The sequence below is a fragment of the Megalopta genalis genome, chromosome 4 (assembly GCF_051020955.1).
Source record: "Megalopta genalis isolate 19385.01 chromosome 4, iyMegGena1_principal, whole genome shotgun sequence".
Lineage (NCBI taxonomy): Eukaryota > Metazoa > Arthropoda > Insecta > Hymenoptera > Halictidae > Megalopta > Megalopta genalis.
The window spans coordinates 24,037,831-24,065,235 of NC_135016.1; the positions used below are offsets into that span (position 1 = coordinate 24,037,831).

General features: G+C 44.0%; 1 protein-coding gene across 1 annotated transcript in view; it reads left to right on the top strand.

Moving 5' to 3' along the window:
- LOC117223057 (protein groucho) overlaps positions 1-27,405 on the top strand; it is a 187,182-nt gene that overhangs the window by 117,217 nt on the left and 42,560 nt on the right. The window contains exons 5-7 of the mRNA XM_033475166.2: positions 4,347-4,484; positions 13,196-13,457; positions 25,379-25,404. Of these exons, the coding sequence (XP_033331057.1) occupies positions 4,347-4,484; positions 13,196-13,457; positions 25,379-25,404 (426 nt within the window). The remainder of the gene's footprint in view (positions 1-4,346; positions 4,485-13,195; positions 13,458-25,378; positions 25,405-27,405) is intronic.

Below are 27,405 nucleotides of genomic sequence, written 5' to 3' on the forward strand. Positions count from 1 at the left end.
CTGCAGCCGGCTAGTTTATTCATCTCGGCGTTTACGAGTCGCGCAGCATTCGGCTCGGTTGCGCAGTTTTCAACGCCGGACACCCGGTGTACCTCGCTTCCTGTTGCGCGACGAATCGGCTTCTTCCGTTTCCGCGACTCCTTACGCTTCTCCGCGTAAGCGCGAGCGCGGCTCCTATGCTTCGGGAAAATGCGAGAAAACGGCTGCCAACTGGCGCCGTTTAATGGGAAACCGGTGACCGCGCCAAACGGGCTGCGCGATACAGGATCTTGTAATTGGGGTGGTGTCGAGCCAAGTGGCACGAATCCATGAAAGTACTTTGGGAAATCGGAAATTCTGCGGTCCTCACGGGCTTGTCTGGACAGGAACGTTTTTACAGTCGTCGATTTTTGCGGGCGCCCCGGTTAACGATCGTCAAACCGATCCCGCCGGAACGATAGGGTAATTAGCTGGTTGATCTACGAATTTCATAGAGCGCTTGGAACGCTCGACTCGCTTTCTAGCACTTTGTACTGCTACGATCTGCTTGGATCGGCTAATTTGTTCAGCGAACGGACGCGCGTGTTTCTTAAAACGATCGTTATTTAATCAGCTGAATTGTATCATCGCAAGCGAGCCGTTTTACGACCATGTTTCTATATCCCTGAACACGATTCTAGCATTCTTTTGTCGATAGTTGTAGCATCTTTTAAAAGTGAAAATCTTAATTAATCGTGTCGACGAATTTTTACAAAATAACAGCTTCGAGACATTTATAGGTGTATGACAGAAACTATTGTATATATTTTTTATGCAGAGAGAAAGGGTAGTATAGTTAAACCGCGGATTTTTATGCAGATTAAAATTCCTTCGCCCGGGTTGTAACGAAGAAGTGTCGCGTAAAAATTTATTTAGCTGCAAATACTTCGGAATTTATTTACCATCTGTATGTGTGAATATATTTACACGATTATAAACAACGCAGCGAGTCGCCGACGCAATTTACTAATAGCTAACTGTCAATGTTCCAACAAAATGTCACGAATTCCCGGCGCAGCCTAACATAATCGCACAAATTAAATCCGGAGCATGTGCCCTGCGGTTCTACCTGAGGTCGGCGACGATTCGATGCAACAAAGGGCGAATTATCTAGGTCAGTGGCCCAATATAGCCGAAAGAGAAGAACCGACTGTTCCACCTGCTTCGAGCAGATAATGCAAGGAACTCGTTCCACCGACATCCGGCTTAAAGATACGCTCAAGGCGGCGTCGGTCGGATCGTTAAATTAGGCTAGGAGTGGACGGGCCGCGCCCTTACGGGGTGAAACGAATGCATATGCAGGTGCATATTCCGACGCAGCCGGTCGCGGGGTGTTTACGACACCCTCCGGTCACCGGTGACTGACGGAGATTAAATTAACCCCGACTCAGGGTCTCTCTTTCTCCGTCTCGGCTCAACGTTCGTCCGGACGCTGTGTCCCGATTAACGTTAATCGAGTGGACAAAACTCGTAACTCGATTTGATCGGCGTCGCGGCGAAAGTCGGTTTTACGAACGCGAATGAATCGGCATTTTAAATACTCGAGAAAGTTCATTATTTAATTGCTGTTGTTAAAATAAATTCTGCGTTCACTTTCTTGTACATTGAAATCAATTTTTATATTGCAAACTAGCGGCGAAGCTACGCTCGATTGTTTCAATTAATACCGTTAGTTATTGTGATCAGTTAGGTTAGCTTCACGATGGACAAACAATTGAAAGTAGACAATAAACGCGAAAGCGGAGAATAAAGAATTTCGTTCTACGCAAACGATGATTTGCAATATATTTATTTTTAAATTAGTTTAATACAATTTTATTTTACTTTCCGCAATTCATTCATTTTTGATCGATATTAACGCTATGCCGTCCGGTGGCACCACGCTGGTGCCATTTTAAAAAACTGAAATAACATTTGAACTATATTTCTTGAGTGTTAAAAGGCAGCAAACTAACTATAGCACTGTGCTTACTTAACTAAGAATTAAGTACGAAAATTCTTGGATGACATATCTTAATTTTAGGAATTTATATTATCGCCGTCTTCGAAATTTTTTTTTAAATCTAAAATTTACAAACTATTACGCCGGCGTCAAACGAAAGAATCATATTTAAGATCTGCGGACGGCATAGTGTTAATATATTATTTGCGAAGAAAATATAATATTAAGCAATTATCAACAAACATGCTACAGAGACACGCGTGACACGCGATAAACGTTGAAAAGAGAGTTTTGTCCAGTTTGCACTGCGCGACGTATTCGGACCGGCATCGCCTGTATCCACTGCCGGAAATTAAGCTCTTCTACCCCCGCGGTGCAAGAAGTCGCCATAGGTCTCGCTACCCTACCGGTAAACCGCCAACTGTTCCGGACAAGTGACGAACGACGACTCTCGATCGTTAACCGACGGCGACCTCCCCTCCGGGTCGGGACGGGCGTCGGGTCCGTCGACGAACGCGCTGAATTTACTGGAATTCGCGCACCATTCCCGCCACCATTCCAATTTTAATGGGTTCCAACTTTAATAAGGCCGCCGTATAATCGGGAATAATAATTCCATTAATGTATAATCGAACGCGCTCGCTCTCTCACCCCCGGGCCCCCGCCCTCTGACGCTTTGCTGGGGTTAATTTGTGTTAACGACTCGATAAATCCGCTTTCAGGAACGATACCTGGTGCAGCTATTCCGACCCGTTGTTAGAATATTCTGTTAATCGAAGAATACATTCATCGAGTTGCATCAATCTATTCTCGAGCGATTTCGAGGACTTCCGGTGCTACCTTTGCGTTAAAGCTGTTGGAAACACGGTAAATTCTCCCCGATCGACGCGCAGATTGTACAGAAAAATGGGCAATTTGGGAAGAATGAGATACGATTATATTTATTATATTCCTTTTTATAGTTGTTGGCAATCGGTAACTATGAAAACGAGCCGCGAGGCTCGAGTATTCGTATCTCATTGTTCCCAAATCGTCCATTTTTACAATTTAAGCGCCAATTAGGGAGAATTTACTGTATTTTTTCTCTCTCTAGAATCTGTACACCAAAGAAATTGGGTCACTTTAGACGTTTTTTACGTTTGTAAAAACGAGGTTTTGTTTCGATCGCGAAGTTCTATCGAGATTAAAACTTTCGTGTTTAAGAACGTTTTTCATTGTTCGTTCCCATCGGAACTTAATAAGTGAACTGAAAGTAGAATGAAATGTTTCTATTTCAACGGCGAGGAAACAAATTAACAACGTGTTTCCTCGTTTAACAACGCAAATATGTATAGAACAATGTAACGATATTTATAAATTCCACCGAGGTCTTCACACGTTTGCATTTCAAGTAACTCGCGTTTGCCATAAATGCATAAAATCACCGGTTTATTAATACATGTGAGAACGTTCTTTTCAAAAGGAGTCCATGGTCCGCGTTTCGTGTAAAGCGTTCGATCTGTTTAAATATTTAACAGCAGCATTGTGTCCAATCGAAAGCATCGGCATTCAGGAATTTATTAGAGAATCGAGTCGACCACATTTTGATGTTTCGCGCAAGGATATTGCGACTGAAACGTAACGAAAGATAAACAAATAATCTATAAGACGGTGCATCGATGAAAATTGTTAGCATTGTGTCCAATTAGAAGCATCGGCATTCAGGAATTTATTAGAGAATCGAGTCGACCGCATTTTGATGTGCAAGAGTATCGGGACTGAAACGTAACGAAAAATAAACAAATAATCTATAAGATGGCGCATCGATGAAAATAGTTAACACCTCACAATCGAGAAAAATGCGACAATACGGAAACAAATGACGAAAGTTCTCGAAGATGCTACTCCGACGTTCGATTTTCATTTCACGATCGAGAACGATCGAGCGTAAAATCGAACGTCTGCAAAACTTAGTTAATCTCCGATCCTATCGAATTCCGGGCAAGTATCGCGTTCTACACCCGATCATCGAAATTATTATATCATTATCCGCATTAACCAGTTCATCGCGCGGCAGAAGTGGAAATTGGAATTTGGTTCGACCGTCGATGATTCGGCGGCGGGTAATCGAGAGAGTGAGATTGATGGGGGCGGGGGGCGGCGAGGGAGGGAGGGTGGTCTCAATAAAACTTGAATTAAGTGACATATATTGGATGCGAGTCGCCGCGTCGTGCTTGATAAATGATACTCCTCGGATACATCGAGCGGTGGAGAGGGTGGCGGCCTCCCCGACGGGGGTCGGGTGGAGGAGAATCGTTATCCCCGTTCAATTACGCGTACACGGATCGTCGATCGGTCATAAAGCGATTTACCGTTTAATAAGGATCGTTCTCCTTTCTGCTTTCAGACAGAGATAGCGAAGAGGTTAAACGCTATAATTGCTCAGATCCTGCCGTTTCTCTCCCAGGAACATCAACAACAAGTCGCCAGTGCTGTTGACAGAGCCAAACAAGTGACCATGACCGAACTCAACGCCATTATCGGGGTGAGTGCACGCCAATGGAAGATAAATTACTCTCCCTCACTCGCACGCACATATCCTTTATCTCCCTTCCGCGCACACGCGAGCACAGGCTCTCCTCTCTTCCTCCGATTGAAACACGCGCGCCGTCCGTGCGCGTGTGTACAGTCCCCGGCGCGTATATAACGCGCGGATCGTGACGTTTGTGTTTACCGTCGAAACTATCCGGGGACATTATTGGAGTAACATTAAACAGTAAATTAAATATTAAACGCAGTCACCGTCACGAAAAACAAATAACGGCCGGACCGCGCGAAATATCTGCTCGTTCCCTCTTTCGCTTTCACCCTTTGTCGGCCCCCGTCTCTCTCTCTCTCTCCCTCTCTGTCCACTAGCCGCCGATGATCGGCCGACCGAAATTGAACTATCCCGCCTTCTAATGCGAAATCAATTTCCGGTATCGCGCGCGCACCGTGAATCGATATGGCGCGGAAGTGATTTGCAGATACGGGGGCGGACGGGGGTTGGCGATGCGCCCCGCGTGTGTCCGTCTCTGTCCGTGCGATTTTTTTTTTTGCCCCAGCAGGTTGTTATCTTTATTGCGCGGAGTTATCGAAACGATGGTTAGATAAATTTCTAAACTCGAGAGCGATCGGGATTGGAACGAGCTGCGACCAGCTGGAAACGGCTCTGTGAAAAAGGGATTACACCGGGGAATTTGTTGCCGATATTCGCGTCGATGGAACTAATAGGAACAATTTCGACGACGTACAACCGTCCCGTTCTCGCCGATTCGTGAATAAAACAGATCGGTGTTTTTGTATATTTCCCGGACGTTCGAATTCGACCGCAGATTAGCGCGCGTAGATCAGGGATTTCGAGAGCGAGAGCCAAATACGATGGGCGCGGTGCGCGCGGGATAATAAGTCACCGTTTTACGCGCTTATTGTAATCGGCATATTAACGAGCATTCGTTGATCTTTTATGCGAGAGATTTTTCTCTTTGTTACATATTTATCAATAAATAGATAAAAATGCTAATTCTCAAAGAGACCTTCGAACGGTTCAGTTTTTACGGTATTTGCGTATTTTTATCTTGAAAATATTTGTAAAATCCACCGAATCTTTTTTACTTGCGAAACGCTTTCTCAAACGTTAATGTTCGAAGAGCGCGCTTGCTGTAAAGTCGAAATAAATTGTAGCAAAATTATTCATCTTTTCATCTGCATTTCATAAGGAAAAATTATTTATATTGTCTAAAAAATGAATAACATTATTTGACGAATTTAAAATATCGAATCGTAAACGATTTAAATATAGTTCAGACTTAGAATGAAAACTCTAATTGTTATTCTATTATTATTATCACCACTCGCGGAAGACTTTTCCGATATACCTACCAGCAACTCTGAGCAATAATTTTTCAAAAATTGTGATTTTGCTATGGAAAGTTGAATTGCAATCAAAATCATTACACTGCTGTGAAATTTTATAGAAGTTACATGATTGCCTTAAGCCATGAAAAAGAAAGGTAATCACAAAGAAACGTCAATTTATAATTTATGTTCGTTTGAAATATCGCGAATATCGTGCAAATTCTAAGCGGACGTTCTATACTATTTCCTGACGACGCTAAATAATATTTAACGTCAGCGTATATAACAGCATCAGAAACGCGCGACGTCTCCGAGAGATCTTTGAGTGCGTCTAGAGCTTAATCCCCTACTAAATCGTACTCTCAACAAGGCCCATGAAGCGCATGCAGCGATCGATCCGACGTGAGAAGACGCGGCCGTATTTTCTAAAAAGCAGTGGATGCACGGGCAACAGCCGCGCATAAACCGAATCCCTTGTATCTGGTTCGGAGTTGATCGCGAGCCCGCGAACACCATCTTCTCCCGATTCCCGCGGGCACCGTACGTTCGTAAATTCCTGGCAATGTTGGCGGCGGCGGCGGGGTCGGTTTTATCTCGAGGAAAAATTCAATTCTGCCGGCGGTCGCGGGAGGGGGGCCCGGCCGCAAATCCTTTTCGACGAAAATTTACGCGAGCACCGAAGGGCCACCGAAGCTGATTCGCGTTCAGCTTGGCGTGAAACGGATTCGCGTCGAATGAGAATCCCTGCGCGGTGGTAGGAGGAAGCCGATGCACGCCCGAGGAATCCGAAAGCGGACGGATGGATACGATCCTGGCGAATCCCGAATCCTCCTCAATATTGCTCGAGCACTCAATTTCCTCCCTATTAAGCCGCCGGCTTCTCTCGCCGGCGCGCTCTCTCTCTCCCTCTCATTCACTTACTCTCTCTCTCACTCACTCACTCGCTCGCTTGCTCTCGCAGTCTCGCTTACTTTCTCACTCGCTCTCATCCTCTCCCTATCTTCCTCCTTCCATCACGTTCAGCCAACTCGTCTCCCTGATCTGCAACCCCTTTCCTCGAACCTCCCCTCTCGGGGCTGAATCTTATCCCGAGTCTTCCTTCCCGGTTTCCAAGCCGGATAGGTTATAGTGTTACGGCGCACGAGCACCAACTAATCAGCATTCCTGCTACCCAACTCCCTTCGACCTCACCTCCGCCCTCCTTCCGACCATCCCCGAACGGTTCAACCCTCCGTCCTTCCTCCTCAGACCGTGGACTCCTAGGCGCTTCCACCTCAACCCCCCACGACCATAGAAACTTCCACGGATCCGCGGCGTTGTCGGGCTACGTGCGGCAAATCCTTAGCAGAATCCCTGGATTCCGCGCGCTTTAAACCGCTCCCGTAGCATCGCCCTCTGCCTCCGATCCGGCCTCCTCTTAAGGCGATCTTAAATCCTTTCAGTTACCGCGCGGATTGAAAGAAAAACACGTACAGGGCCCGGGAACGAACCCGCTCGATTTTACTCGGGTCCGTTCTAGTGGTTTGTTAACACCCGCGGATGCCATTGACGGGTCGAGAGCACCGCTCCGCGGTCATTTTGCCACGAAACCTCGACGAAATTCGGGGGAGTTTTCCGCTCTTGAAATCTAATTAACGCGATTACGTGGACGTCGGATTTTGTGTGCTCGTGACTTAAACGATCGGAGAAAATGTCGGATTCGAAAAACGTTACAGAAACGTTTCTGCATTCTTTTAAATTTGCTGGAAGCATTTGTTACGAAAGGAAGAAAAGGAAAACGAAGGTTTTTATACAGCCATCATGCGAGTGCTATAAAAAAATATATTGTCATGATATGATACAATAAGTGAGGAGAAAGAAGGAGGTACAGGAAATATAACAAACTTTGAGAAATTGTATTACAAATATAACAAAGTTATATTGCAAAGTATGAGAATATCGAAGGCAGATCAATAATATTGGGTATAAGTTAATATACCTAATATTACCGAAATATTACTATCTAAATATTAGGTAATGTTTGAAAGATTGGTATCAGCTTTGAAAGGAAAGAGGAAACAAGACTGTAGAGACATCGAAATAATTTCACAGTGCAGGATTTAAATCCTACGAAATTGCATTGTATATTTCGTGTCTTCGATTCAAAATTATGATGCTATTTTCTTTTTTCTTTTTACTCGTACAACAAGAGATAACTTTATATTGCACGATTTTTAAGTTACCTGATAACATGGTGGAGTAATGAAAATTGAAATTCAATTTCGGAAACATTGCTGATGCTTCTCCCCAATCATTACACACCAATCGAAACTGTAATTAATTAACTTCGTTATTCAATGCTTCGTTATAAAATTGTTCGATATTGCATAATATGTTCTTGCATTAAGTCATTTTAATCCCTCGTTGATGGCTGTTGCAATATTATTTCACACATGCGCATCTTATTTCAGAAATTGCAAGTGCAGTAAATTCTTGCTAATTGACGCTTAGCTTGAAAACAAAAATGGACAATTTTGCAAGATCATTCGTACGATTATTTCAGTTTAGCGGCTCGTTTTTATAGCCGCTGACGATCGGCAACTGTAAAAACGAGCCGCAAGGCTCGAATAATCGTATCTCCTCTTCCCAAATTGTCCGAAATTGTCGATTTTTGTGTGCAATCTGAGTCGTCGATTAGAAAGAACTCATTGTACACAATTCGATTACGTGGATGAGAAGAGATCGGTGCACAGTCAGCGTGCAAAAGTGTTGTTCGTACACCGAATCTCAGATTTTTGTACTTCGGACTGTTTTTCGAGCTTTTTCGAGCCATATTCGCGGCTACGGAATAATCCTGTCGAGTCGGCGCAGCTCGTCGAGAGATCCGAATCCAAGGTTTATCGTCGTCGAAATCGCCTCGCCGCGATAAATGATCCGCGTTGGTCTTTCAGCGATTTCGCCAGCCCGCCGGGCAGATAACAGAGCTCTATTTAGAAAATCACGCGGAGTTGCGTGCGTTCCCGCCGAGGTCGGAGGCGACGTTGCTGACGTTCATAATCTCTTGCACGAACGGCCGGCAGAAGACGCTTCTCAGGCGTCAACGACATGTGATATAGAAGAAGGTTAAGACGATCTCCTCGGATCTTTTAGCGGCGGTATCTTCACGGCTGGTTGAGTCAGCAAGTAGCCATGCCGTTGGAAACTGCTGAGAACAAGCCCTGCCAGTGAATGCAGGTGCCGTAAGAAGGCTCGCACGAAGACGTGGGGGGGGGGGGGGGCCTTAATGACTTCCTCTTTCTCAGTACTCACAAAAGATCCCCCACTCCGCGTAGACAAATTTTTCGAAGTGAAACGAACATCATTCGATCTCGCCCTTTTCAATTCATTCGGTTATCTTACCTGTCGTTTTTTGGCTCGGGGTGATGGAAAATAGGCAATTTTGTTCGATTCTGTGCGATTGGATCATTAACCCTTTGCAGTCGAGTGGTGACTCTGGGGCATCGTTAAAATTTGTTATATCACGTTCTAAGATCATTTTCATATTAACGAAATTTAGATTTAAATAATTGTTAAGGGCGTAACTGTTGCGTGAGTCACAAGAGTCAATTTCATACGCATAAAATGCACTTTGTCGTATAAAATAAAAATACTATAAGCCAGAAAAATTATTCTAGATTTACAGTTGAAATAGCTTCGAGTGCAAAGGGTTAATATTTGCTGTTCTTCGTCGGAAATATCAAGATTCGAACGATCTATTGTCATATTTCGAGTTTACGGAAATATTATGAAGATTATCATTGATCATTAAATTATTATGAAATAGTCTTATGAAATAAAAGATGAGCCATTTAGTATGCTGATTAGTGGGGATCATTCTTTGACAAACCATTGTACGCGAAACTTTATATGAGCGTCAATGTATTCGCTTATTAAACTCATTAAGAGAAGGAAGAAGTTTCTAGTTGGTATTTCTTGCATTTGATGCGAACGATTTCTATTTTGCACAAAGATACGCAGTTTCGATATAATGTAATACCTTGTGTACGTTTAAAATCTCATCCTTACTGACGTCATTTGCGCGTTCCGAATTGCAAGAACTGTGCAATTTTTCAAAGGTTCTTGTACTTTGGAATATTCGAAACAATTTTTGGATACATATCGTGTTCCTAAAATATGATCGAATAATTTTCCGTGCTATGTTAATTTCTTTTTAAGCAAAACAAACTGCACAGCAAAATGTACAAAAAAATGTGGGAGGAATAAAACAAAAATATATCAAATACAGTACGAAATAGAAAATTATATAGTGTATGTAGAAAAAAATAGCATATCAATTACGATCTAAAGTACTTTCACACACACACATTTAAACAAGCCGATACGAAGGACAGACTATTTTCGATTTAATAATTTGATGTATGAAGCGAAGTATGCATTTTCGTTGCGCATCAGAAACGAAAGCCCATTGAAGAAGTAATTAAGAAGTATCTACGATTGACAGAAACGGTGCTTCACCTCTGCAGTTAGCAGATACGAGACCCGAGCATAGCGGATTGATAAAGAGAGACGAGATAAACCGCCGAAACACGGATCCGCGACTCGTCGCTTATCAATCTCCGCGTCTCCGGAGATCGCGGAGATATTTCATCGGCCCGGTTCGTGGAAACCGTACAGATCGACTGATCGGTAACCCCAGTTTTGTGTGTAGAGCCAGTTATATTCGACCCGATAATTAGCAGACGTTCCCGCAAAGCCGGGAAATGATCTTCTCTCAACGGGGATAATCGAGAAAACGACCTCGTTGCCGTGAATGCTGGCACGTCAGACCGAGGTGAGCATTATTATCGTTACCAGTTGGAAGACGTTTCTAAGGCGGATCCAGGGTTCCTCGAAACCTCGGGAAACACAGCCTAACGCCTCCGCCCTCTCGTTCCGAAGCGCACGGAGGCGCGCGTTTCGCCCGGAATGCGCGCACACGTTCCTGTTTGTGTGTTCTGCGGCTGGTACAGACAGTCGGCCAACACGAGGTTATTATATCGTTAAACCATTTAATTATCTCGGCATACTACTCGCGGAATATTTCGGGCCGGCCTTAACGAGTGTACACGGCTCCCAGAGGGTGGGCTAGCACCGGTCTTCCTCTTTTCAACCCTGCCTTCCGGCGAAACTTCCGTTTCTTATCGTTCCCTCGTCTTTCCGCCGTCTTTCCGCCGTCTTTTCCACCCGCCCTCCTTCTTCCTCTGTTCCTCCTCCGCTTCTCTCTTTCGCCGGTGTGCTTCCCTTTTCCGACGGCGGTGCCCGCGTCGCGATCCACCGAGCGTTAAAACGCTCCGGCGTACAATTTGTCTGGCAGCTGAAACTCGACCGACACCCTCGGCTCTGGCCAACTAACGAGCAAAGTACCGACTGCGAGGGTGCACGTTTAAGGCTCGCTTCCCTCCTCGAAAACTTTTCCCACCCCCGCCGCGCGCAAACCGAGGAACGCTGCACAAGTCCCACCACTTGTTTCGTACTTTCGGATTTAGCCCCGGATGCTGGGACCAGGCTTATTTAAACGTCGCCCGGAAGTTTACCCCGTGATTTGTATGCTTGCCCCGCCGGGAGGCCGAATCACGAGCAGATGTTATAGTTGAAATAAATGATCGAGTGGAAAGTTGCGTCGCGCCGCGGATTCCGTTAACCAGCCGCGCTGCCTCTCTGTTTCGGTTGCTTACGGCGAAACTTTTGGAAACGTAATTTTTAGGCTGCTTCCGAGAAATGTTAATGAGTTTTTTTTTGTAAAATATATTTGCGACCGATTTGTGGCTGCGTCTTGCGACGCTACTATTCTGAAAGCTTCGATGAAACGTATTAAAGTTATATAATTAATACATAAATATTTTTATGTATTAATTATAATTTATAAATATATAATTAATATATAAAAATGTTTATATTAATTGTAATCTTTTAAAATTATTTTATATTTTATATAACCGAGCCTTCAGAAATCTTCTGCATATTTTTAAATAGACAAGTTCGCCGACTGGAGCGTATAAAATTTCGTAAGAGTTGTTCGATATTAATTTTTAATTGTTCGATATTGTTGACACAGGGTACCGATTTGAATCGTCGCGAAAATTAAGCCAGCTTCGAATTAGCGATTTCTTGTCCATCGTTATCTCGCGATGTTATCTTTGAACGCAAATATCCGTCGATAAAGAACTATAAATATTAATATTTATTAATATTTAAATACGTCCGCGTGATCTACTTATAATACGAAGATTCCTCGAAATCGGCGTGCATCAATTGGATAATGATCCTTGTAAGCGATAAACGGATGTGTTTTCGATATCGGCAAGTTTCCGATCGGTGTATCCAACGATTACGATAAGAGCAGTCGGTCAACGGAGGCGTGTTTCATCAGTTGTCAATGATGTCACCTGCTCTCCAATCCAATCTCCCCTTCGAGTCTTATCTGAACGACGTGTTATATCTCAGCATTACGATTAGATTATTGGGATCGTCGTTCGCGATTACCCGCGAATTCTGATTACCCATCTTATTACAATGATCCATCCGAATTTTTATTCGACGAAATAAAAGATTACGATTCCAGTTGAGATAGTATCTCTACTCTTCATTTCGTTCCGATCTATGTCATTGCGAATAGATTAAATCGAATAGGCTGCCAATTTTCGTGCGTTTACGATGTGTACAAATTTATGGAATATAAGAAATTGTTCACACTAACAAATTCTATTTTATTGTCGCTAGAAGGAACACATACATTTTTTCGTTGTTCTAAGTTTTACGCAATGAACTATGAAAATGGGAATTCGATAAGACACTTTATTATTATTATTATTATTATTATTATTATTATTATTATCATCATTAAATTGCGATAAATATCCTTTCGAGATAAAGTTAAATATTTGGTCAAATATTCAACGTGCAACGTTTGGAACTATTTGTCAATGGATTTGTAAAATTTCTACATCTATAACAAATATTAGAAATATTTGTTATATAAATATTAGAAATATTTGTTATAGTTTTATTTAATATTTTATTTAGATAACAAATATTAGAAGTGTTTGTTATATTAGACATATTAGAAACGTATTCGAAATATTTGTTATGTACGTAAGACATAAAAATTGTTCGCAAATCTGCCACTGCCCCGTGCATTAACGCTGTTCGTTAGCTCGCAATTATTTACAAAAGAAATTCGCACGTGTTCATCGACTCGGCCACGATCCCAAGGTTAATGTATTAAACACTTGCATCACGATCAAAGACGAACGAGGTTAATTCAGACGCAATTACAGACCGCGTACGCGTACCGAGAAATGATGTCTAATATTAAAATTCAATTCTCACGGTTCGTTGCAGCAACAAAGGCCAGACCTGCCTAGGCTGCTTCAGCAAATGCACGCGCCGCAGCTTCCACCAGGTGCCGCGATAGGACCGCATCCAGGTATACCAGCACTTCCTGGACCCGGTCTTCCCTCCTCGGCCTCCGCGGCCCTTCTTGGATTAGGGATACCACCGAGTGCGGCCGCCACTGCTGGTGGTGCGGCTACCCACCCTTTACCGATGTTGACCAAGCCGGATCTTCATCGGGGTCAACAGGATGATTTGAAGCCGAACGGAGGTAAGTACAGCTTCTAATCCGTGGACAATCTTCGTTTTAACATTTACAGTGACTTCGGAAAGTCTCCGTATACGAAATTTATATTTTTCGACAGAATCGTTGTTACTCAACCTATCATAATCTTGTAAAAATGTACAACAACGAACCTAGACTCGTTTCAACCTCTTTAATTTCTCTGATAGAACGAGCCAGTTTTTGTTTCTTGTGGAACTTCATTTACTTTCATTCCTAAAGTTTGATAACGGAAGAACGAAATTTTATTTCGGTTTTGTGGAAATTAATGACATTTTTCAAAAAAGTAAATTATAGTAGTTATTTTTACTTCACATCGTTCACTTTCTTGCGCCATGTTTTCGCATAATATACAGGGTGTCCCAAAAAAGTCTCGCAATCTGTAAATGTGGAGTTCCTGAGGTCGTTAGAAGCAACTTTTTCCTTGGCGAAAATGTAATCCGCGGCTTTATTTAACGAAAAACGGTGACCAATGAGAGACGAGCTCGGCTGGCGCGAGACTGCGGAGTCAATGAGCGGAACTAGGCTTCCTGCGCTCATTGACTAGCTCGCCCCAAGTGAGCTCGCCTCTTATTGGTCAGCGTTTTTCGTCGATAACTCGTTAACGATGCTTCGGGGAAAATTTGTGTAAAGGAAAAAGTTACTTCAAATGATCTTGGAAACCCCCCAATTCCAGATTACGAAACATTTTTGGGACACTCTGTATAGTAGATGGGAAAATATATTTCGTTCTTAACGAAGTCAGGGTTTATTCGGGAATGTTCTCGCAATTTTTTCTTTGCCACCTTTCGCATAGTTTCACCATTTTTTCAACCCTGCAAAGAGATTCGTACTCGTTTAACACGTTCCGTGCCACGTGTACCATCGATGGTACACGCTTGCATGTTTACTTAGTGAACTGAACAAATTGTTTACAAGAAATTTAGAACCGAAGAATCAATTTCCACCGCAAGAATGGGCGTTGATAAGTTTTTGTTACGTTGTTATGTGTACGAGAATTAATAATTGCACGTAATACATCAAGTTTTAGTAAAATATCAAAGTGTGAAGATTCGAGTAAAAAAAGCTCGGCACGGAACGTGTTAAAAAGAAAACCACTGTAGAAAATTTGTCGTAGAAAATTGTCGATATTGAAATAAGGGATAACGCGAGGAACTAATGCAAGTACCGTGAAGTGAAAATGAATCTGACATCTCCGTCCTGAAGAAATCGTAAACAAATTCGCCGTCGACCTCCGTTTTTAGAATCGCGGAAGAAAATATTTACGATGGCTTCCATCGGAATATTAAAATATTCTCCGGACTTGGCTCTAAATACGAACGCGGAAGTAGTTGATCGGCGCTGTCCATCATTACGAAGCTGCATTGGGGTAGAATGCGGGACAAGTTTGTAAAATTGCGAAACAATGATCGACACGGATTACCGGAAAACGCGTGTCGAAACAACGATACATTCGGCGTGACAGTGTCGCAAATACACGGCTCGAAATCGCTGGAAATTGTCGGTGTCGCAATGGTGTATACTCAATAGCCCGATACTACCTGTCACGTCGACGGTTCAATTTGCAAAAGTCGCTGACCTCGGTGTCTCACGGTGTTTTCCGCGGCATCAGCGCCGCGTCCGTGAATATTTTCGCGTATCGAACGGACCGGACCAACGGCAACGGTCTTGGTTCGCAGAAGTATTGCTCATTTGATCGCGCTCGTGTTTCCTGTAACCCGGCCGCTTGTTTTTCTACGGTCTTATCTACGGCCGCTATGGGAAGTCGTCGCAACCAGATCCCCATGCGACCCGTTCGACGCCGCGTTCTGTCCGATTCCTCGCAAATAAACAGCGCATTCAGCGCTTCCGATACGGCGTAGTCAAACAACGGGTAAACATGTTGATACGCCCGTATTTCCGCTTCGATACAGCTAATATCACCGTATCGCTTATATTTATGTTCATCGCAGGATAATACGTTGAATAGATTGACAGGGATCGGTGGGTAAAATTCGTTCTCCCCGAGGCTCGGAAACTATTATATTACAGGTTTAACCCTTTGCACTCGAGTGGTGACTCTGAGGCACCATCAAAATTGTTACAAGATAATTTTTATACTGTAAAAGTCTAGACATAAAAAATTGTTAAATGTCTAACTATCGTACGAGTCGCAAAAAATGCATACGAGTGCATAAAATGCACTTTGTTATATAAAATGGGAATACCATAAGTTAGAAAAATCAATTTAGATTTACAGTTAAAATGGCTTCGAGTGCAAAGGGTTAAGTACTTGAAACAGTTGCGAAGAACTTTTAATTCTGAACAATTGTTATGAGGAACCTAATAACACTTTGCGGTCGACTAATTATAAAAATCAATACGGTTTTCGAAAAATGTTGCTAGAATGTTTTTTAAAAAATGATTAAAAATCATAATTACATTATTAACAACATTTATCCTATTTATCCTAAAAATGTATATCATACCCATACGTGGATGATGTGAATTATTCAAAATTTAATTTTCAAAAATTAATTTGTACTTCGATTCATTACAATTCCTTAATTTTATTAAGATTCGCTAGAGATAAGAATGTTGAAAAAGTAATTGGTGTCGCATATAACTTTGCTTTGCAAATTTAATTTAAATGTCATTCATCGATTTGTTGCTATAAATAATTTTTAGTTGAATATGCTATATTTGTCGCACTATACCTCCATAAAAATTCTTTCGATCAAATGAAACTGTTCGAAACTTGAACATTCAATTCTACGTCATTCGCGCACGTTCGTAGCGGTATTTTGCAAGTTCGTATAAAAACGGAATGCACCGTTGAATAAACAAGAAAATCACGTCGATCCTAAAGCGCGGCATCTTTTTGTCGCGGTGCGAGGGTTTTCCGATGAGCGCGGATACGGGCGCGATCGGCGAGCGAAACACCGAGAAAATTGGTGGTAACGGTGTTAGGGAGAGCGCGGCTTGCCGCGGCAACGAGGATATTTCAACCGGGCCGCTATACGACGGTGACGCAAACGATCGTGCTTAAGCCTGAAACTCGCAGAACCCTCGATCTTGACCTCGAAGATCCACTTCTGCTACGGCGCGTCCTCGTCCTCTCCCTCTCCTTGGGACGACATACGAGTGCAAGAACGTTCGCACTTAGGCTCCATGTAGCGCTGACAAAGTCGCGAGGGCTTCAAGTGACTCTCCTGTCTCTATATAGCGCGCGCACACAGCCCCGCGAGCAGCACACCCACGCTCGCCCGCTCATCGTCTCAACCCTCCGCGTTTCGCGAAACGCGTCTCGCTCTGGTTCCCGTCTTCGAGCTGGCTCGCTCTCGCTCCCCCTCTCACCCTCGCTCTCTCGCTCTCCGGGCTCCCTCTCGCTGTGCATGGTCGTCTCTCAGGAGAGCACTCAGAATCTCCTCTTGACACGAGAGTACTTCCGACTCTTCCCCTCCCCCGCTTTCGTTCCATCCACCTCTAGGTGGCTCTTCTAAACCTTCGCGCCCCTCAGCCTGTTCCTCTCATCCTCTCTCTCTCTGCCTTCCTACTTGCTCTTTCTCGCTCCCTCCCGCTCCATTTTCTCCTCTCCTCCCGTTCCCATTCATCCATCCAGCCATCCATCCGACCATCCATCCAACCATCCACCACCCGTTCGTCCGTCCATCCATCCAACCCCTGTTCTCCTTCCTCCCCACTCGCGCTCGGCTCTCGCACAGTGCCCGCGCAATATCTCGAGCTGCACTCTCGCCTAACTATGTTACCGTGGGCCGAGTATAACCTCCGGCCGGTTGTTTCACGTTGTTTCGCGTTTTCCGAGCGTTGTCGAAGGGGACCGGTGTAATGAAATACCGACCGATCCCCGCGAACCGGCGCTCGGCTCCGCTCGAACCGGCGGCCGCCGACTTTCCACAGTCACGCTGCGACTCGCGCGCGCTCGCGTCCCTTTGAAAATTCCGCCGCCATCGGCCACCTACACCACGATCGTCGCCGACCGACTGGAAACACGTTCCCAACGATCTACCCCGGTTTAATTTCCGGGATCGTTAGCAGCACTATTGCTCCGGCCTTTTTGTGCGACACGACTACCGGGCGCGACGGGAGGAACCGCCTCCGTCCCCGGAATTTTTGTGAACGCAGAGATTTTCTCGTTTCCGGATTGCTTGCTTTTTTCATCGCGACGACCGGTTCTGTTTTTCGAATGAATCTCTGTCCGCGGGACCGGAGTCCGAGCGCCGAAATTTCATATTTCACGCGTTCGGTTTCGTCGCGTTCGAGAAAGGAAAAAAACGTTTTCGGGAATTATAGTTATTCGCGGAAATGCGGACGCCGCGGTGCCTCGGCGTCGATTCGCGTTAAATGAATGCACGCGCGGTTCCGATGAAGCGACGCTGAATCAAATCGCATGTAAAATACGCGAAATAGAAGCGCAAAGTCTGTTATTTGTTTGTAGAAAATTTCGCGGCGGCGCGACGAGTCTTGTTTCCATGGTTCATCTTTCGAAAGCGAAGTCACGACTTTTTCACGAATTTGCTCCGAGAAAATTTAGCGGACGCTCTTTAACCCATTGACTGTCAACTACGAGATATCTCGTAGTAAGCGTTTGTACCAAAACTGCCAGCTACGAGATATCTCGTAGTGGGTGCTGCAACTTTAGATTGGCTACAAATGGCTATTTGAGTTAGAAACTATTAGAAAGGATGAATGAAAAATGTATATACAGGGTGTCCCAAAAATGTCTCGCAATCCGAAAGTAGGGGATTCCTGAGGTCATTTGAAGCAACTTTTTCCTTAGCGAAAATGCAATCCGCCGCTTCGTTTACGAGTTATTAACGAAAAACAGTGACCAATCAGAGGCGAGATCATTTGGCGCGAGACGGCCAATGAGCAGAACTGGGCTTCGTGCGCTGGTTGGCTGGGCCGCCGCGCGCCAGCCGAGCTCGCCTCTTATTGGTCAGCGTTTTTCGTTAATAACTCGTAAACGAAGCCTCGGAGAAAATTTTCGCAGAGGAAAATTCTGCCACATCTCCATGACGGCTATAGTCGTCGAACACACTTAACTGGTTAAAACGCGCTGTCTTTTTCGAAACTTGGTCTAAACGACTAGAATTTTTTTTAATCGACAGAGGAATCAGTCTACTGAATAATGACTGCAAGGCTTTTTTTTTAAATTTCGCTATTACATCGAATGACGAATGAAAATAAAAGACTCTCGCTTTCTTAACTTCTTTATCCTAGTTTGTAACGAAAAAAGTGCGTTTTTCTGTGATTAATTGGCAGAACGTAATGAGAAAAACTCTGACGAGAGACAGAAAATAGTGTCAAATACGTGTACACGGGCATAATTAAAAAACGTAGCGCCCCGAGAAATCCTTTGTTTACGATTCCGTCAACCCCGTTGGGACTCCATCCACTGTCCTCGACATCCGAAATCGTGGTGGCACCGGTGCTGCCGGTATACGGCAGAGAATCTCGTCGACACCCTCTCTCGAGGAGGAGCACGGTAGGCCACCAGGCCGTAATGGGCCACTATTTCTGTCGCGGCAACTGGAACTTCTTCCCCGCTTTACGGTACATTGCTCCTGGCGAATTGTTTCCAGCGGGGAGCCGTTATCGTTTCGCTCCCCAGCCCACAGATTCGTTCTCCGCGACCGGCTCTTCGTCTTCGAGCGTAATATCTGGTCCGTCCGATTCTTTCGACTCGTTCGCGAAACAATTTACCGCGGCGAGCCCGGCGCGCGGCCTCTTTTACAGACGATTAGAAACCGGTGCCGTTCGCATTACCATTTCATCGCGGATACTCCGCCGAGTAATGGCCCCTCGGGAGCTCCCGGAGCCCCCTCGAGCGTGCACGCTCCTCGTAATTCCTTCGGATGCTGTCCTCCTATTTTCCCGGTCCCCGTCCCGCACGCGCGCGGCGCTCGATCCGCTTTTTTTACCGCCCTCGCGACGAGCTCGGCACGAACGGGCAGGATCGGTTTGCTTTTCCGACGATCGGCCCATTAAATCGGGCGTAACTTATTCCGCGATCGTGCACCGTTCGCTCTCCTTTGCAGCTGACGCACCGCGCCGCGTCGGCCCGGAAGGGCTGCGCGCGGCCAACCGCTCGAACCACGATAAATTACGTAAACGTAATCGCTGCATAATTAGACGAGACAAAGCGCCGGAACCAGTCGAACTCCCGGCAAATTGAATTCCGCCGGTCGATCGGTTCGCTGGGTCCTCCATGGATATAATAATGCTCGGCTTGTCTTTATTATGCACCGGCGATACCGATAACCCCGATTTATCGGGCAACGGCGATTCGGGCTTTTCAGACGATACACTTATTTCATTTTCGAAACATCGACGAATGTCGAAGCTTCCCTGCGATTAGGTGAGAGAAATAATGAGCGAAATGATTTCACTCTTGTCTACGAGATGATAAAAGAAGTAAAGAGATTGTTGTTTTTTATACGAACTTGCAAAATACCACTACGAACGTGCACGAATGACACAGATTTGAATTTTCAAGTTTCGAACAATTTCATTTAATCGAGAGAATTTTTATGGAAATATAGTGCGACATAGTAATAGCACGTTCAACTAAAAATTATTTATAGCAATAAGTCGACGAACGATATTTCAATTAAACTTGCAAAGCAAAGTTACGTGACACCACTTACTTTTTCAACATTTTTATCTCTAGCGAATCTTAATAAAATTAAGAAATTATAATTAATTGAAGTACAAAGTAAGTAACATTTAAGTAACATTTTTCAAAAACTGTATTAATTTTTATAATTATTCGACCGCAAAGTGTTGTCCGACCATTAGGTTCTAAAAATTATGTATAGCAAAAGAATTGTCGAGAATCTATAAGAATCTGGCCCATAACCCATCGAGTAACGAGTTCTTCTGAAATAACAATTTAAAATAAAATCATCGCGCTTCGCTCGCATAGGAATCTGCATTTCTGAAGTGTTTACGTTGTAAGAACTTGGAGAGAATCGACCATTTTCTCCTACATTTAGGCACAGTTGAGTCATCGTAGAGACTACTAATAGAGTATATAAAACGTTAATAACCCGCGAGAGTACCTTTTTACGAACCGAAATGTTTCATGTCCGAACCGATGGCATAAATTGTCTTTAACGCTTGGACTGCGATGGCATCGACCTAACAAAATTCACGAAGTTAAAGTATTCCATCGAATCCTTAAATTGAAAGGTTCAGTAGCATGACACCAGTTACGTTTACAACGTCCTTACGTTTCATGGGTCCTGATAAAATAAGGAAGATCTAATAGACCGTCTTCGAAATGAATTGTTAAATCCGAGCAAATAACTCCGTCAGCCACGCGGGAGTGACGCGACGGCACTCAAATTGTTACGGCGGAGGGTAGAAACTTGACGCTATCATATCGGTTCGCAAGACGGAATAGATTAAAAGTGCGCCGCGCGCAAATTCGCGAAGCAATTTCGAGCAAGAGTTGCCGCGTCATCCCCCCGGATTCTCGAGGTTCCTTCCTCTCCGCGACTAATTCTCTGTTACAACGACGCCGTTCCGTCGCCGATATTTCCCTCTCCGCGGGTCTTAATGATCCCGAAAGGTGAGCGGGCTTGTCGCGTTGAAGGCGTCTCCGCGAAGATGCACGACGCTCTCCCGCCCTCCGTCGCGGTAAACGAGCTCTTCGCGTTTTAGTGGGAAATTATGCGCGCTCTTCCGCGTCCGTTTACGAGCCGCGCGCAGGAACTCGCCGGTGCTGCGCTAGGAAAAGACCACGGAAACCGCCGTCGTCGCCACCGCGCCGGCCGAGGAATAGAGACGAAAAAAAGGGACTGGTATTAGCGAGGTTAGCGAGCAAAATGAACGTTGCCAGATTTTCCGTCCTCGTTCCACCTCGCGCGCACCGACGAATTTGCCCGAAATAGCGGACAACAGTCGAACAAATCGTGTTCGTACATTGAAACTGTATACAGCGGTTCTTATTTATACGTAAACGGAGCATGATTTTTCGTTGAAACTAATTTTTAATGTGCAGCCGTCTTAAATATACAGGGTATCCTAAAAATGTCTCGCAATCCGAAAGTGGCGGGTTCCTCGGGTCATTTGAAGCAACTTCTTCCTTTATAAAAATTTTCTCCGAGGTACCATTAACGAGTTAATAACGAAAAACAGTGACCAATGAGAGGCGATCTCAGCTGGCGCGAGCCGGCCGAGCCGACGGCGCCAGTGGTCGAGCGGTCGAATCCCAGCTCAGCTGGCGCGAGGCTGCTGGTTAGCTGGGCCGCCTCGCGTCAGCCGTACTCGATTCTTACTGGTCACTGTTTTTCGTTAATAACTCGTTAACGGTGTCTCGGAGAAAATTTTTGTAAAGGAAGAAGCTGCTTCAAACGATCCGAGGAACCCGCCATTTCCGGATTGCGGAATCTAGACACCTTGTATATTAAATATGTATTAAATAAATCAAATTAATATATATTAAATTAATTAAATATATATGAATTTCCGATTACTTTTTCGTTTATAAATTAATAATATATTCCGATTTCATTACTTTAGATAGATAGAAGATACGAATACACATACATTTAGTTGTAAACCGATTAAATCGCAAATTCATACGAACATAAACACTATTGAATAATATTCTTAACTAAAAATGTCTGCATAGATATATCAATAGATTCTCTTAGAAATGAAACTGTTAATTTTGTCTATTTCATACGAATTTTCTGAGCGAAGTGTTCACTTATTTGCAAACCGTTTGTTATATAAAAAAAAAAGTTTCAAACAGAAACTATGTGGTACAAAAAGAGATACACGATATAATAATTAGTTTCTCGTTATTTCACTTTTTTATCAAGCTATAGAGGACATCTTAGATCTTTTTTATAATAATATGTTTCATTCGATATCATAATACGAAAGATTACTAAACGTCGAGTAAAAAGGTATTATAAGGTATAGTATGGAGTCAAGAGCTAATAATTACCGAGTTGTTAGCATTGTCCACGATTTCGAGCGAACGAACAACCACTGTGCGCGGCGGTGGAGAGCCCGTTGGATACGGTCCATGCGGAGAAATTCACGACCCCTCGCGTTCGCCAGGCTTCCACCCCCGCTTACAACCCCGGTAATGGCTTGGCCCCGGGATCCTTTCGCCGATGCGCGACGGCTTTTCCTTAATTTGGTGCGCCGTAAAACACGCGGGCAAGTCGCGCGCGGTCTCTTCCCCTTGGCGAGCCGAGCGGATATGTTTTATCGCGGCGTGTAAAACGCGCACTCGACGAATTACTTTATTTGTAAATGGCCGTACAAGGAAGGTTTATGGCGGCGAGTTTTTCCGTCTGGGGAACGCAGCGGGCCCGCTCGCATCCGCTCGCGCCGTTTTGCCGGCCGCCCCTTGCGGACGTCTTTTGCCCACCGTGACGTTTAAATGTCTCCCATGCGTTGTTAATTCTCTGTCCCGAGCGAGCGAGCTTCGCGCCGCCCTTGTTAGTTCGCCGTCGTTGTAATTGGGCGTGAATTTTGCAGCGACGGTTACGATTTAAATCTTGATTATCCACGTCGAACGGTTGTTCGTTTCGTTCCTCGAGTACCATTCGTTTCGTGCCATTCGCGTCTCGTCGCGACTGCGGAATTTATCGCCCGGCTATCCGGCCCGGCAATTACCTTGCATTCAATAATATTTCACATAATTGCGACGCGATCCGACCGAATAAATGTTAACGCATTAATGACTGCCAGGCCCGGCGCTGCGTCTACAATAAATTCGTTGATTGCGGAAAATTTGCAAGATCGTTGATGGAATATTCACGGTCGAGCTGGCAATTGTATTAATAATCATTTTTCTATACGCTTGACGGAACGAACGTTGGTTAATTAATTACTCTTTGACAAAATCCATGTATACATTTTATCAAAACCACTTACAATTAATTCTTGAAATTTAAATTTTAGCATGGTTTTAGTACATTTTTAGTAGAAATTCAATTCGAAATTTTTAATTGCAATAGATTTTTTCAGCTTCGATTCTATAGATTGCGTAATCAAAATTGTTCGATGATAAAATAAACACAGATATTCGCAGTCTCTCGCGTTTATTAATACAATTCTTTAAAAGGCAAATCGAACGTGTTGAACGATGGTCAATTTGTATTCTTTATCTAAAGCCTTTTTAGTCGATGTTCCTTTTCTTTTCCAAAATTTTAGCTGCAGAATTAATAATTCAAAATTCGCATATTTAGAAATTTTGTGCAATCCAAAGAGAAGATTATTACGGAACGCAACAAACTGCTTAACCGTAATTAAAACTTGCACGAGTTGCATACGTTGCAAGAACGTGATCGAAATGAAAATCATTGCACCGTCGTGAAATTTTATAGGAATTAATAAATAAAAGATTCTGTGTCTTTATTTATATATTTTACATGATAATTAAAAAGAAACGCCGTTAACGAATGAAAAATTCCTTCCTCGTTTATCCGAACGTTTGAAGATAATAATTCTTTGATGCCAGTCTTAATCGCCGACACCGATGATCCAAACCGGATGCTAATCTTAGTCGCGGACACAACGGCTAAGCAAATAATAAAGATAATTCAACGGATTCCACGAGTGGTTCTTTTACCGTAGCGCCATTCAAAACGGAGCAGTCTCCGATAGAGAAGCCGTCTTTCCCGGCGAGTTGAATCCTTACAATGTTTTCCATGATTATTGTGGAACTGACTCGGAGTCACCGGCATGGTGGCAGAATCTTTTTCGCGCTGGGAACGAGATAAAAGAAAAGGGAAGCGGCGAGATTGGAAGGGGTTGGGGGTCGAAAGAAGAGACAGACTTCTCGAGGATTTCTGAGAGGGGACGGTGAATGAAAGGAAAAGAGGACGGGCGGTGCGGGGACCTTGGGGGAAGATCCTTGGACGAGGAGCTTTGTCCTCGAGAATCCGGGTTCATAGTTTTCCCTCGCTCGATTTCCCTCAACCCCGCCCGTCTCCACCCTTTTGTAGGTACACTTTGTCTCGTAGGAAATATCCTAACGATATCTTCCTCCTCCTATTGTTACCCAACCTACGTAAAAGCTACACGAGTCACTTTTGCTCCTCGAACACGTAACCGCATTGGATCGTTCTTCTTGTTCGGCTATCTGTCAGGGCGGGAGCGCGTCGAAATTTCACGACCGACGAAGAACCTGCGGAGTAATGACACGGTAATAACGTTAATTACTAGACTAGCGGATTTTTATGCAAAATGAAAATTGTCTACCTCGATTGCGACAAACTGAGGTTAAATAGAAGTTTCGTTTCTTTCTTAATATGTTCGCTAGGTTGACAATAATGCAAAACTGAGTTTTTTAGTCTTTCCCACTGTTTCTGTTTCATTTTGTCATAAATACATGAAATCCGCAGTCTATTAATCAGACATTTGCCTTTAGAAACACATCATTATACGTGATTAATTTGACGTTCGTGTAAAGGAATTTCGTTGCTTTTGAAAATTTTAAAAGCGGGGGTGATCGATAAATTGGTTTATTCCGATAAAATCATTCAGTTTGAACTTGAAAAAAATCGTCGAACATATAATTTTTTACAAATAATGCACCCTTGAGATAAAATAAAAATGTAATCTGCACCCTTGAAAACCGGTGAAAGAAGATCGGTATTTACATTAAAATCGTCTGCAGGTTGCCGAAAATTAATGAACGCTGAAACTGCCAATCCCTAAACACAACTAATATATTATACGTATGCTTGAATAAATAAGATCGTCGAAATGTTTCTTAAAGTAAAACCCGTATAATTCCCCAATAACTGTAGAATAAGAAATTAAGAACCGAGAGAGAGAGAGAGAGAGAGAGAGAGAGAGAGAGAGATCAATTTCGATTAACACCACCGTCGAGACGAAGTAGCAGAAAATTAACAGTCGAATTTCGTTTGTTTCAGGTCTGAATCCCGCCGAGGAGAGGCATGTGAGTATCAAATATTCGAACCACTATACAACAATAAATCGCGGTTTCGCGAATTGGTAACAGCACAGCGTATTAAACGACGAATTGGGATAGGGCTATCCGTGTGACCGGTGTAAGCAACTGTGCTGTTGCGCGCCGAAGCCGGGAGATCCGCTTCGATACGTCGCGAAAGCGACGAACTTCGAGCCGCGAAACGATAATCGCATCGAGAAGTCGTTGAACTTCCTTCCAGCCGCGGAATTTCGCATCCGGAGACGGAGGCGGCGCGTAAATACCCGCGCGGGTAGACGCCTAATCCCGAATATTATCTTGCTGCCTCAATTACCGCCTCGCGTATCCGACTTAATCCGCTCGTCTATCTTCGCGCTGGATCCCCTTTTACACGTTTACGAATCGACGGCAGCGCAGCCGCGACGTCGACTATCCGAATCGAACGATCTCTGTTACCACGTTTGTCCGCGCTACGTTGAATTATACGAAACATCGACGAATCTTATGTTTTCGTTGCAAACGTCGTCGTTGTTGATACTTGTTCACCAGAGTCCGGCACTTTGAATCATTTCTACGGAATAATTAATATTAATCGATTAATAGAACACGACATCCAAATGTAATCATGTTGACCCGTGGTTCTTGACGGGAATTTCTAATAAAGTTGTTCAAACAGTAATGATTCTTTAGTCTTATTTTTTTCGTTCTAAGTTTTACTTTAATAGAATTAATCAGCAATTATAGAATTAATTAGCATGTCGCAGGAATCATCCTTTTATGAGATATAGCGGGGGTTGTTGATCGATCGGTAGGCACAGTCTGCGAGTTATAAACAATTGCGTTTACATTGTTTCTCGAGATTGTGCATCGTAGATAAGAATTGTGCAAACATTCTCTTCATACTTTAAACTAAATCGAACAGTTTCCATGAAATTGTTTTGTCATTGCTAAAAAAATGTCTGCAGAAGTGTTTCTAAAAGTTGTCGATATACGAAAATATAAAAATAATATTTTCACGCCACAGATAAATTAAAAAGACAAATAGTGCGACGATACTTTTATGTGCGATTACAAATTTAGACTTAACCTTGCATTACCGTCGTATTTTTATTTTTAAATGGAACAAATCACTGTACACGATTCATGAATCGGAAAAATCGGTATAAATTTGTGGTCATTGACCGTGTAAATTAAAAACGCTCGTAAACGGGCAACGATTTCCCGTTTCCGAGATCGCGCGCCGTTCGAGGAAAAGTCTCGCGCCCGGAGTGTAAATTAGGATGATCGACCGATCGAATCGCGGCGACCTATGGTGACCCCGGTGCAGCAGTCGGGGAACGACTTGGACCGCGACGAATTTCATCTCATAAAAGAAATTAGATCCCGCTCGGCTCGCGCGATCTCTCAATAGGGCGAGCGGTGGCAGTGGAGGGGGGTGGCAAATAAAATCGAGAGATCGTTGCGATCAAGTTCAGGCAGCGAGCGGAGAAACCGAAGAGAGAAAGAGCGGATAGAGAAAGGAGGGAGGGGGGCAGGAAAGAAAAAAAAAACAGGCGAGCCTAGAATGCGCACAGTGGCCTGCGAAACCGTTTATCCAAACGATCATAATACAGGTTGTCTCAGAATTAAGGTAATTCCGAGAAACGAGGGGTTCCTGAGGTCATTTGAAGCAACTTTTTCCTGTACAAAAATTTTCTCCGAGGCACCATTAACGAGTTATTATCGAAATGGATCGAGCCAATGAGCGGAACTGGGATTCGACCGCCTCGACCGCTGGCGCCGTTGGCTCGGCCGCCTCGCGCCAGCTGAGCTGGGATTCGACCGCTCGACCGCTGGCGCTGTTGGCTCGACCGCTCCGCGCCAGCCGAGCTCGCTTTTCATTAGTCAGTGTTTTTCGTTAATAACTCGTTAACGATGCCTCGGAGAAAATTTTTGTAAAGGAAAAAGTCGCTTCAAATGACCTCAGGAATCCCTAATTTCCCGGAAGTAACATAATTTTGGGACATCCTG